This window comes from Olea europaea, unplaced genomic scaffold (genome assembly GCF_002742605.1).
Source record: "Olea europaea var. sylvestris unplaced genomic scaffold, O_europaea_v1 scaffold2512, whole genome shotgun sequence".
Taxonomy (NCBI): domain Eukaryota; kingdom Viridiplantae; phylum Streptophyta; class Magnoliopsida; order Lamiales; family Oleaceae; genus Olea; species Olea europaea.
In genome coordinates, this window is record NW_019243365.1 from 242,682 (window position 1) to 255,541 (window position 12,860).

At 31.9% G+C, this 12,860-nt stretch overlaps 1 protein-coding gene across 2 annotated transcripts; it reads right to left on the minus strand.

The window, feature by feature from the left end:
* Positions 1-3,342: 3,342 nt before the first annotated feature.
* On the minus strand, positions 3,343-7,618 carry LOC111382494 (chorismate mutase 2). 2 transcript variants are annotated; one of them, XM_023006491.1, is made up of 6 exons: positions 7,418-7,618; positions 6,159-6,364; positions 4,415-4,501; positions 4,179-4,322; positions 3,936-4,028; positions 3,343-3,755 (listed from the first exon to the last, which is right to left on the minus strand). In XM_023006491.1, the coding sequence occupies exons 1-6, from the start codon at positions 7,515-7,517 to the stop codon at positions 3,696-3,698; spliced, it is 690 nt and encodes a 229-aa protein (XP_022862259.1). In that variant the 5' UTR covers positions 7,518-7,618; the 3' UTR covers positions 3,343-3,695. The 2 variants fall into 2 exon arrangements, with proteins under 2 accessions (XP_022862259.1, XP_022862258.1); XM_023006490.1 differs by having other exon boundaries at positions 3,343-3,711; positions 7,418-7,617.
* Between the last annotated feature and the right edge of the window lie 5,242 nt (positions 7,619-12,860).

Here is a 12,860-nt window from a genome sequence, read left to right on the forward strand (position 1 = left end):
GCCAGTCCATATGCAGAATTTAGAGTTGTAGGGTTTAGCATTCTCAGCTGGTACCTTATCTCTTCTCGTAGGCCACTTATAAAGCAGCTTAGTTTATAAGGCTCAGCCAACCCACGTAGCTGGTTGGAAATCACTTCAAATTCTGACTTGTAGTCTTCTACTGTGGACGTTTGCTTCAACCGTGTTAGGTCTGCCATAGGGTCTTCAAATGCAGAGGGGCCAAATCTAGTTTGAAGGGAAGTTAAGAATCCCTCCCAACTAGTTATCCCACCCGTAGCTTCTAAATCTTGATACCAAGAAAGAGCCTTCCCTTCCATGTGGAATGAAGCCAGAACCAACCTATGTAGAGGGTTAGTTTGGTTGTAGGCAAAAAACTGATTTTCCCTATAGATCCAACTCTTAGGATCCTCTCCATTAAAACGAGGGAAATCCAGTCTGGCAGAACGGACTTGAATACCTCCCAAATCTTCAACGGGTTGAATGTGGGCTATGGGATTTGAATTTACTTGTTGACGTGCACTGTTTATGGGTTCTGGTTCTTCTACTTTTTTACCTTGCTCCACAAGAGTGGCCATATGACTGGAGAGTGTCTGCATCTGTTGGGTTAAAGCCTTCATGGTCTGTTGGTGCTCTGCTCGAAATTGCAAGAACCTTTGTTCAGTAGCTTCCTGTTGCGCCACCTGAGACTCCTTCAGGTTGGCGATTGCCTTCTCCAATTGCGTATTCCTGGTCTCCATTAAAGGAGAACCTGGCTCTGATACCAAAATGTTAGGAATCAACTTGATATATGAGTGAAAAAGAACAATGAATGCTGAATCACTTCGAGGGGATTCACCTCCAAACACCTGTGATGGTGCAACTTGCCAGATAGATGCTTTTTTCATATATCTTCAAGGTTAAATACAAAACAAATGACCACAACTTCCAGTTCCCCACGTCTTCCTCTGACAGACTCTACTTCAGAAAAATAAGGAACATGACTACTGCACTAAAGACTCGGACATGACTAAAGACTCGGACATGACTAAAGACTCGGACAACTCTGGCATTTATTCCTACTACTAGACTGGGTTAAGCATAACCCATTGGACTTCATTAACTAATGACCCAATACAATACTTAAAGGAATTAATAGGAAGACAGACTGACCCAATAACTGGAAGACAAACCAGTCCATAAGCCCACAGGTTCTTACAGTATTCTCCGGAAACTGACACAATCTTAAGGGATGATGTTGTGGGGATCATCGCTATGGCCAGAAGATGATTGCTTTTTTGCATGTGAGAATCCAATGAGGCAAGCTGATGACACGAGCCGGTAACAGGATTACAGGCTATGAACTCACCAGGTGCACCGTGGAAACAGATCAATCCGCCTGATGCTGCAACGGGAATGATATAGCTGCAAGAGGCCTGATACTCATTTTCTTGAAGGAGTGGCAACAAATTGAGTTTTTTCCAGGCTTTTTCGGTAGAGTCAAAGACAAAGGGATTGTAATTGAGGTGGGGTTGAGTATCAACCATGAAAAACCAGGGATCCCTTGCCGGAACTTGCGAGCAAGCAAGCTTGAAAGTAGCAGAATCTGCCACAAATTTCCATTTCTTGCACACTGAAGTGTTGCGGAAAAAAGTAGATGTTGGCAGCCATGAAAGAACCCTTTCAAGAATATCTTGATCAAGCTCATCCAATGGAAATCTTGCACCTTCATCTTCACATTTTACTGGTAATTTTCTCTTTTGACCCCTATCCATTTCTTGAACTTAATCAAGAACTTAACAAGTATATGCTGCTTTTGTGGGGTGTGAAACAAAGTACAAAATACAAGATTGGAGTATGTCGGAAGAGGACAAGATAAAGGAGTGTGCTATGAGGAAGGAAGTTTCCTATGGGGCTATTTATCTAAAAAAGTTCGAATCCCAATCTTGAGAACCTTCATCGCCCCGTCCCTAGAGTTTTGCGAGGGAGGTAATTCGCGGGATGTGCCCCAACAGGCCAGGGAACAAGACCTGTCGGTACACTGCGCCTACAAGGAGTCCAATTCCATATCTCAGGAATCGAATCCCCACACTGCGACTGCCAACAAGGCGTGAAATAACCTCACTCCCGTCTTTTGCACCACTGGGCTATACCCCTGGGGCTTCCTAAGGGGCTATTTATCTAGTTAAATTTGGGGTTGACAAAGAGTAAAGTAGAAGAATGCATTGACAAAATATTTGTTGTTCACGAATGGGTATGGGGAGAAAAAGAAAAAGTTATGCTGCAACAGAACCAAGAAAGCAGAAGAAGAAGTCTCTGTCATCCCGGCTGCGCTCGGGTTTTGCCTACTTCTTGCTTGTAACAAAAGAACATTACAAGGAGACCCTATGCTCAATCTTTGCTATTTCTCTTTTAGTGTCAAGGCTTCAGTGTCACTGTTGTTTTTAGTCGACTCTTGAGTTTTGTTTATATCCTACCCGAGTACACGGGGCATATGTGGGGACGGTCTAATTGAGCATCTTGTTTTGCAAATTTCAAACAACTTTTGCGACTTTGACTTCACGACTAATCATTATTTTGCAAGACCTAACATGTCAATACATTGAACACTATGGTGCTACCCAGAACGTAGATAAACATAAGATGAAAAAAATGAATATCGAATAAATGTGGCAAAAGAGGGTGAGTGACTAACTTCCATGGAGCAAAAACTTGCATTTTCATTCCCATCAAAAAGTTTGACATTCTGCGTCTAACCGTCGTGCATGGAATTTTTCTTTATACAAACAAGTACTTTAGACCCTGTTTAAGTCCCATTTTTTCCTCATTAAAATGAAAAATATGACCGTTATCCATCACATCAAACCATTAGATTTGACTTTTTATCCTTGTACAGGTCCATAACGATTATATTTTTCATTCTCATTTTTACAATAATTTGACTCAAACAAGAGCTTAGTCTATTATTTTAGTTTGTAGCATTTAAAGTCAAAACGCAGAATCCGAAGCTCTGACTTTTGTTTCCAGTATTTTTTATGTTATTTTGTTAATAGTAAATGGCATTGGATGCTTCAAAATGATTTAAGATATGAAGCAAAAGCCATGAATTCCGGTCTCTTTTCCTCGTAAACCGTGGCCTGGGGAAAAAGGAGGTTTTGGCTGATGCAGTTCCCTTCACTCTTAGGGTGTGTTTGGGAAGTACTGGACGTGGGCCTTCGCCGGGTCCAATAATCCAACTGTCTACTTAAAATGGATGGCCCAGTCACTGGTCCAAACATGGTGCCGGACTGGACCAGGGTCCGGAAGCTCTTTTCGGACCGACCGGTCCAGTTCGGGTTTATTAACTACACTTGATAATAATTAATATGTATCATTTAAGGTAAAAATTCAAAATAATTAGTGAATGTCACAATTCTACAAATCGGAATTGCAAAATTATTATAATCTTGTTGAGAAAACAATCTCAATCTTTTAAACATTATAAGATGCAGATTTTATAAGGTTTTAATCGAGACGGCAGAGAAGGTACTCAACTTCAACAAACTTTGTTAAGGGGATAACCCATTCTCCATATAAGCGAGAAACTACAGATGGATTAACCTTGTACTTTCCGACGTTATCGTTCTCTTTGAGATCCACTTCTTGTCCAAATACCATAGCTTTCTTTTCAACTCTATTCTTGATCATCTCTTCAACACTTGTAAATGTTAATAGTTTCATTAAAGCATCTTTGTCCTGCAACAACGTAGGAAAGGAATCATTACAGGGGATCTCTCTACCTGCAATGCTTATTCCATTGATTAGAGAGGTTCGCTATACCAAAGGAAAATGCAAATAGAACTGAATTTCAAAAAGAATGGCACCAGAAGATACTGATGTGCTATGTCTTTCATTTCGACATGCATTTAAATTTTAATTTGGTTGGCCAGCAACTGATTTAATTGGTAAATAACACATACCTGAGCACGTATTGCTCGAGTGTAGTTTTCTGGGGATTCCCTGAACTTAATCTCTGCTACGAACTTCCCCAAGTGAATTCTTCTTGAAAGAGCCTAAAAGAAAATAATATTGAGCTTAATTCAGAACAAGTAACATTTTAAATGCATTCAAGAAAGAACAATCTAATGTATGAATTAGTAAAAGAAACTATAGAAAAAATCATTTGGGATCCATTTTTTACGTCAAGCATCCATTTCTCTTACCTGCAAGCAGTCTAGATCCCTACCAGCAGTGATTGCATAATTCCGATCATCCCCATTTGATGTAATCAGAGGAAGCAGTTGCTTGTGATACATATTCGATATTTGCTCATTTATATTAATAGAAGCTCCCCGAGGATGCAAAACCTGCAATTGATGTTATTTCAACATATAATCTGTACATCAGTCTAGGGAACATTCTCTGAAACTCAACAATCTAAATTTTGATCAATGTTTACCTGTTCATTATCTCGAAGTGGCAGCAATGGTGGTGGCAAATTATCTGGAAAGAAAGCATTCTCTTCAGCAGAAGAATACCGACCAGCCTATAAAGAATCCAAACACAGAAAATTACCATTTCAATGTAAAAGTTCTAAATACAGTCCTAAATTGGTAATACTTTCAGTTTACGATTTGCCAGGTGACATCGGTTATTAAGGATGGCATTATATTAAAAATTCAATGTCAATTTGGTGAAAAGTTGGTGTAGTATTATGTGTGTTTACAGAACATCAGCAATTGGAGATCTAATGGGTTTAGCTTATACAAATCAAAACTTACAGATGGTTCAGGTTGGAACTCTAGACATATTAAAGTCACAACTAAGTCCACAGGAAAAGAACACTTCTAAATTAGATAAAACTTCGTAAAAAGGTAACACTGCACGTTATGCAATTCAAGCTTCCTGAAAGAGGATCAAAAGCTTTTCTCATTCGAGCTTCAAACTGAGAAGCACTGGGAGAAAGAATCATTTATATATACATTTTTTTACTAAATTTGAATTGAATGTTATTAAACATATTATCTGGTTCAACAGTAGCATTCAGTGCATTCAACTTCTAGCCCAAATTGGATAGTGATGCACACTCCTAGGTTTCATAATTTTTAATGCAATTTATGGTTACCATCTAGAATGTGAAATGTCTCAAAAAGGGCAAACTTGCATTATTGGTTCGAGAACCAAGAAAAGTATAAACATTAAGAAACTATAGTTAGTCTTGATACGATGAACAAAAGTGGTGGAGGGACATGGGTGGCAACTGCCCCCACAGCATTTGCCCCTTTTAAAGCCCCATTCTTTAAAAACTCATTTTCAACTATACATTCTACAAATAGAAATTTTTACACATAAATCCGAAACTTTTTCCTACTTTTAAATACACATTCTCCAAAAAATTGTTATTACAAAACTTATTCTCTCAAAAATGGGGCTCAAACAAAACCTTTGTATGATTTTTATAAGAAAATTATTATAATTTTTTAATATAGACACAATTCAATTCATCTATACTAAACCTCTCCACGTCAATATTTTCCCCCTCCCAACATTTTTTCGCCCTACCCCCTCTCCTCCCATGTGAAAATCATGGCTCCACCACTGTGAAACAACCTTAGAAATGGCTTGAGTTTGGTTCATTTGCAGATTCATCCAAGCTTGAACAAGCTTTTAACGAGCCGAATTTTGATCAAGCTCGAGCAACGTGAATAATATACAAGATATGTGATACTAATAACTAATTGGCTTAAGGAGCCAAGCTCAAAATTTTACAAGCTTGACCTGTTCTACTCTTATGCAAACTTCAACTAGCATTAGACTTCTAAATAAATGCTAGCCTCTTTAAGATCCAAACCTTTACTTCTGTCATTACCATCCACAGTCTGGTAAGACAAAGGCCCTCTCACAGCACATTTAGTACGCACTAATAGACAAGTCTGGACAGCACATTTTTCCCGGCATAGCCCAGGCCCTGACCTACCGGAAATTCCTAGCAGGGCAAGGGAGGGGGAGAGCTACCCGACCCGTTTCCATCCCTTACCAAACGCGCTATCAGTGGCCAAGAGGGTTGTTAAGGGCATTACAACATCACAGAACAGCAACAATCAATATACACATCAAAATTTATATGGTCAAAACCAATATTCAGCATCATACGTCAAGAAAAAATGATTTGGGAATGCAAAGAAACTAATAGAAAGCAGTACCTTGGCTTGAACAGCTTCAGATTCTTTGACAAAAAATTCAAACAAAGAACCCGAAAGCCCGGGCCTTTTATCGTACAACGGAGAATTTATAGGATATTTTGCTCTCTCTATCAGACTAAAAATAATGGTGTCTTCTTCTCTCACCAAAATCTTTCTCAGTGTATCAAGATTCAACATATCATCGGAGAAATTTCCCATCTCAGAAACTGAAAAATTTGCAGAGTTTTTTATGAAAAGTTTTCACCCCCAATAATTTCCGGACTGTCCAAACTCCAAACAGTAAATTAAACAAGAATGAGAAACATGGTGGTGGGGTCACGGGTATAAATATAATATAATATTACAAAAAAGTAAAAGGATTAGTCATTAATGGGTTGCGTAGTGTGCACGGCTCGTCAACGTAATATACTTTAGCTAATGTGCACTTTTCGTGCATCGGATGTTTTTTTTCCCCAACCGGGAAAATTGGCAGGTCACATCTCAATGTTTGGGCAAGTATTTGGACCCAAATGTTTCTGTATGCAAGCATTAGAGTCCTTTTATTAATTTGAAGGCACATTAATATAAAAATGAGAATAAAAAATATAATCGTTATAAGTTTCATNGCAAGCATTAGAGTCCTTTTATTAATTTGAAGGCACATTAATATAAAAATGAGAATAAAAAATATAATCGTTATAAGTTTCATATAAGAGAGAAATTCAAATTTGATAGTTTGATGTGATGGATAAAAATTATATTTTTCATTTTAATGAAGAAAAAATGAAAAACAAACAAGGGCTAAATTTCTAATAATTCAGTTTTTGAAATCTCATATAAATATTAATAAATAAATTAGTCACAATAGAATTGCAACCCCAATAATTCTAATATGACATTAATTGATAGATAAAATTAAATAAATTTAATTTCACATTTCATTTAACCTATCACATAAATAGATATTGCAATTCCAGTGGAACTACGTAATATTACTCAAGAATCACGATGAATGCAGTGGACCCATGATTTTCAATATGTAATGCTAAAAAATGCATCACAACTTTCGACAAATCAGATATTCATTGTCATCAAAATTTGTGATAATCATTAATGATGAATAAAATAGTTCTATTGTTGTCCAGGCTCAAATTCTTCAACCTTATTGTCCCGATTAAGGATGAAGATAACAGTGTAGGGGAAGATCGCTGGCACGAAAAATTAAATGCTCAAATGTAAGCCGAAATCCAATGTTGTTTAATTAATAGGAGAAACATTACCGTGTTTGAAAACAGAAGTATTCCCAATAGCAGCAGAAAAACCCACAAAACCCCATGAAAATGTCACAACGAAGAACAAGCACAAAAACTTGGCAGCCATGGATTATGGATTGAAGAAGATTATTGTGAGAGAGGCATGAGAGAAATTGGTGAGGAAGAATGAGTGGGAAAAGACGAGGGAAATGGGGGAGTGATTTTGGGATGCAAAGTGCACCACTAATTTTTTTTTTATATTTTTTTTTTCACTTTTAGTTTTAGCCCCGTTTGACTTTTATTAATTTTCATTCCATTATATTTTATTTTTTTCTCTACTATTTTCAACCATACAATCTTTAATAAAATAATATTACACGAAAATCGAGAAATCTTCTTTCTTTTTCAACTACTGATTAAAAAAAACAATATTCCACCGATATTCATTTCCACAAAATAGGGGCTTATTGTGTTAGGATATAGTTGTAAATTTAATGTAGTGTATTTACTAAAAATATATTTTGATTGTAGTGTGATTATGACGTGGTGTAGTAAGTAAAAATTTTTATGGTAATAAAATTACCCTTTTCTTAATAAGTCCTTATAAATTCATTATTTACACGATTGTATCCACACCATATTTTTTTATAACTATACCATATTTTAATTATATCCAAGAACATTAATCTTTATTTATCATACTAGTATTTTTAACTTTTTTTTAATCACATTCTTATTCTTTAACATTTCGTTAATTAGAAAACCTTATCCTTTATCATAAAATATTGAAACATACTTTAAAATGATGGTCAGATATTTAATCACGTTTTTACATTATTATTTATTTTGCTTATTTAAAAATAGGATGAAAATGAGTCTTTTTTACACTATATTAAAGAAAATTTCAATAAAAAAAATCATAATTAAGAACAATTTATGTTAATTTGAGAATAAAAATGAGATAAAAAAATTGAGACATAAATGTGATAATGTTTAAAGGTTATAAACTTCTCATAAAATTAAAATTAGTCGAGTTATTAAAATATGTGGTTTGGATATATTTAGCTTTACTCGATATCTCGTCAACGTTAGATTCATTTATACTTTTTCAACAATAATATTTTATCATCATTATTGCATTGTCCAAAAAAAAATTGTTGTAATAATTAAGAAGCATAATGAACATGCTAATCAATACTATCTGTCCCATAAAAATACGTTTGCTTTCGTTTTTCATTTATCCCAAATTATTGGACACTTTTTTTCTTTTTTCTTTTTTTTGTTAAGAGTATGGTTGTTTTCTTAGTTTTTTAATATGCTCATATTCAAAATGTGCTTTATTATCTACAAATATGAATTATTCATATTAAAATTGTTATTTAATGTAGGGTTATATCAGTTAAATATAAGTAAAATTTTTATTCCAACTATATTGATTACATTTTCTTAATATGTGTGAAAATGGAAGCAAATTTATCTTTGTAGGATGGTAATTTAAAATTTTCATGATTGAAAATATGGTAACATTTAGACATGCTTCCAAACTTTTATGGTTGTTGCCCTTGTTTAGTTATAAATTGTTTATGATTGGTTTCAACCACTTTATATCCACATATTTCATACGATTCAAAACTCATCTTAATTTATCAATTCAGTATAATCAAACAAATAGGGGTGGACCTATTAAGGGTCCAGTGGGGGCAGTCGCCCCCACTGAAATTTCAAATATCTTCAGAAAAAATTTAGAACAAACATTGGGCTTTTGGTCTAGTGGTATATCTCTTGCTCTGGTTGCAGGAAGTCTTGGGTTCAATTCTTAGGATGACTTTTTTATTATTCTTCTTGTGTTTTGTTTTTGGGAAATACATGAAATTGACCAAAATAAGAGAAGGATTTTTCAAAATGACATTTGACTTTTATAAACATTTTGAACTATCTAAAACACCCTTTAACAAATATTAAAAAACAACCCTTTATCTAATAAAAATCTTCTATTTAAGTCTTTAAAAAATCTAACAAGTAATTTTCTAAAAATTTGTGAGAATTATTAATGAATAATTATAAAATAGAAAAACCCAAATATAAGAGAGGACCATATAATATAAAAAAGGTTGTTAAAAATAAAAAAGAAATTAAGTTTGAAAAAGAAATTGATAAGATAGGATATCAAGAACAATTATATGCATCACAAGAAATATTAAAATGTTTCAAAAAAAAACTTATTAGAAAATTTTGCTAAAGGAATTGTAAGATCAATAATCATAAAAGATATACAAGATATAATAGATAAATTGGAAAAAAGAAAGAAAAATATTTCAAAATATGATATACCTTTTAGAACAGACATAAATACGATAACAGATATTGATATTATAAATTCTCAGACATTACTAGACTTTGAAGAATTACTTAAAAATTTATGAGAAGACTAATAAAAAATAGATTACCACAAGCATACAAAAAATTAGTCTTTATCTTAAAATTTTATATACACCTAATAGAAAAAATAAAAGAGTTTTTGGAATATTAAAATTTTAGATTTTTAGATTCATGATTATTAGATTTTCAGATTATTAGATTTTTGTTCGCTCATAGTAGCACCCGTCCTTTGGTATTAGAGCCATAGAGATCATGAAAATCTTAAAAATAAATAATTATTATCAATGTATTGAAGAAAAAGGATGTTATATATTTTACAACCCCATCCCTAATAAATTAAAAATAATAACATTATATATAACTAGAAATTTACCTAGAGAAATAAAGGAACAAATATTACATAAATTAATTGTAGGATTTATTAAAGATAGACGTACATATGAAATAATTTGCGAAATATTTGAAAATGATTTGTATCATAGAGAAATATATGAATCATCATAAAAATATAATGGAAAAAACTAAAAATATTTTAGAAAGGAAGTTAGAAAGAATAAGATCAATAAATAATAAAATTTTAGATGAATTATTAATACCTGGAGAAATGACTAAAACTCAAGAAAAACGGATATTAAAATTAAAACAAGAAAGGTATAAAGAAAAAGCAATGTATTATGAAAAATTAAAAGAGCTAACAAATTCTGAAGTTATAAAACAAAAATATGATAAAATGATAAAAGAGTGTAAAAATACTGAGTGTATAGTATCTTATTATTGTCAATCAAAAAATAGATAAAATGTCAATCAATGAACATATGGAAGAATTAAAATATTTAATAAGAACATTAATTAATGATGTACAAGAAATTAAGAATGAAATGAAAGAAGCTAGAAATGATATAAATATATTAAAATTTGAAGTCAGAAAATTAAAAGAAAATGAAGAAGAGAATAATAGAGTAGATAAAAAGTTTATAGAAAAAGAAATAACCAGAATTGGGAAAAAACATATTGAAAGAAAAAATATAATAATAGAAACAGGAAGCATGGATGATGAGTTTAGAAAAAATATATTACCTAAAATAATAGAAGAAGAGGAATCTAGAGAAAAAATATTAGGTAAACAAAAAATTGAAGAAAATCAAGACAAAGAAGATGAATGAAGAATTAGATCTACTTATAGATAATTTTGATCATTTAAGTTTAGAAAGTATAGATGATGAATACCAAATCTTAATGAATACTGGAGGAGGACATAATCCCGTAGGAACCTCTAAACAAGAATCAATAGATCCAGATAAAAGCTATGCTCCAATGTATAATAAACCATATAGGCAATTTTATGATAAAATAAGATATAAACAACCATCCAAACGAAATAAATATAGTAATAGATTTGAATTAAATAATAATTATGATAAACCTGTTAACCATGGAGGAACAAAATTAGACTTAGATTGCAAAATAGATACTAAGAAAGCCTTAATAACTTGGGCAGACTCAATGATATTATTCTTTTTATATAATAAAGATGATACATGGGAAAATACTGAAAGGAGAATAGATTTTTTAATTGCATCTTTTGAAGGAAATGTTAGAAATTGGTGGGAAGGAATTAGTAGTGATACAAAATCATTAATAAAAAGAAATGTACAAACAGAAATAATAAAGTCAGATAAACTAGGAATAGAAAGATTAGTAGAATATATTGCAGATGAATTCTTAGGAGAAAATTGGTTAAGAAATTATAAAGAAAAAGCAATACGAGAAAAAGATAATGCAAGAGTTAAGTTAATTAATCTAACAATTTGTGATATGTGTAAAATTAAAGAATATACTTGTGAATTCAAGGAATACTATTATATTCAATTTTATAATAATGAGAATCAAGAAGTATATCAAGAAATGTATTATAATAAATTACCAGGATCATGGGCAATATATTTTAAAATAGAATTTGAAAAATATATTAAAGAAAATATAGGAATACCTAAAACATTAGGATCAAGAATAAAATTTTTGTTTGAAAGACTTGCATTATGTCAACAAAAACAATTATTGAAAAAATCAGGGAAATTAACTAGAATATGTTGTGAAGATATGGAAAAACCTACAAGATGGGGATGTGATCTTGAAAAAAGAAATAAAAGAAAATATAAAAACAGAAAGTTTAAAAAATATAGAAGCTTTAAGAAAAAATACATAAAACGTGGAAGGAAATATTATAAAAGGAAAAACAATATACAGAAAAATAAACCTTATAAGAAAGATAAAAAACAATGTAAGTGTTGGAATTGTGGAGAAATATGTCATATAAGTCCTGATTGCACAAAGAAAAAAGTGAGAATATTACAAAAGGATTATTTTGAAATAGAAAGCGAATTAAGTGAAATATCTGATATTGAAAATTATAATAATCAAGAAATATTTATAAGTGAAGAAGATTCAGAAGATTATGGATCAGAATCTGGATAGAGAAATTGAAGAAATAGAAAATAATAACATAGAAATCCAAGAATATGAGGGAATAGAAGGTTATGGATTAAAAGTAACTTTTGATAATAATAAATTTAAGAAAATACAAAAGTTATCCTTAGATTTGAAAATAGGAAAATGGGAAATTATAGATAAAATATAGAGAAGAGAAAGAATAGCAATAAATGAATACCATAAGATTGAAAAAACTATAGATGTTAGAACTACTCAAGGAACACATAAAATAAACCTTTTAACAAAAAATACAGTATTAAAATTATTATCAAAAATAAGTAAAAAAACATAGTGAAAGGATCCAATATGTTTATTTAGTAGGAATACAAATAATGTTTAAATCCTTATTTAGGGAAGGAATAGATTCACCATTAACTGTAAGTTTACATGATGGAAGAATTATAAATTTGGAAGATGGTCATTTAGGAACTATAGAAGGAAATTTAGCGTATCAAAAGTTAATATTTACTTGTTACCCAAAATATTGTGTCTCATTGAAAGATAAAAACTTTAATGAAGTTTTAGAATTACATTTCAAATTACATAGAAAAAATATAATGGAACCAGGAGATCAAATTATGACTATGGAATATAGGGCATT

What these genes read in the sequence shown, in the direction of transcription:
- LOC111382494 (XM_023006490.1), bottom strand. Translation starts at nt 7,517, where the DNA reads ATGGCTGCCAAGTTTTTGTGCTTGTTCTTCGTTGTGACATTTTCATGG. An exon ending in CTGAAGCTGTTCAAGCCAAG is followed by an intron (nt 4,502 to 6,158) that starts GTACTGCTTTCT and finishes GATTCTTTATAG; the next exon opens with GCTGGTCGGTATTCTTCTGC. An exon ending in CACTTCGAGATAATGAACAG is followed by an intron (nt 4,323 to 4,414) that starts GTAAACATTGAT and finishes CATCAATTGCAG; the next exon opens with GTTTTGCATCCTCGGGGAGC.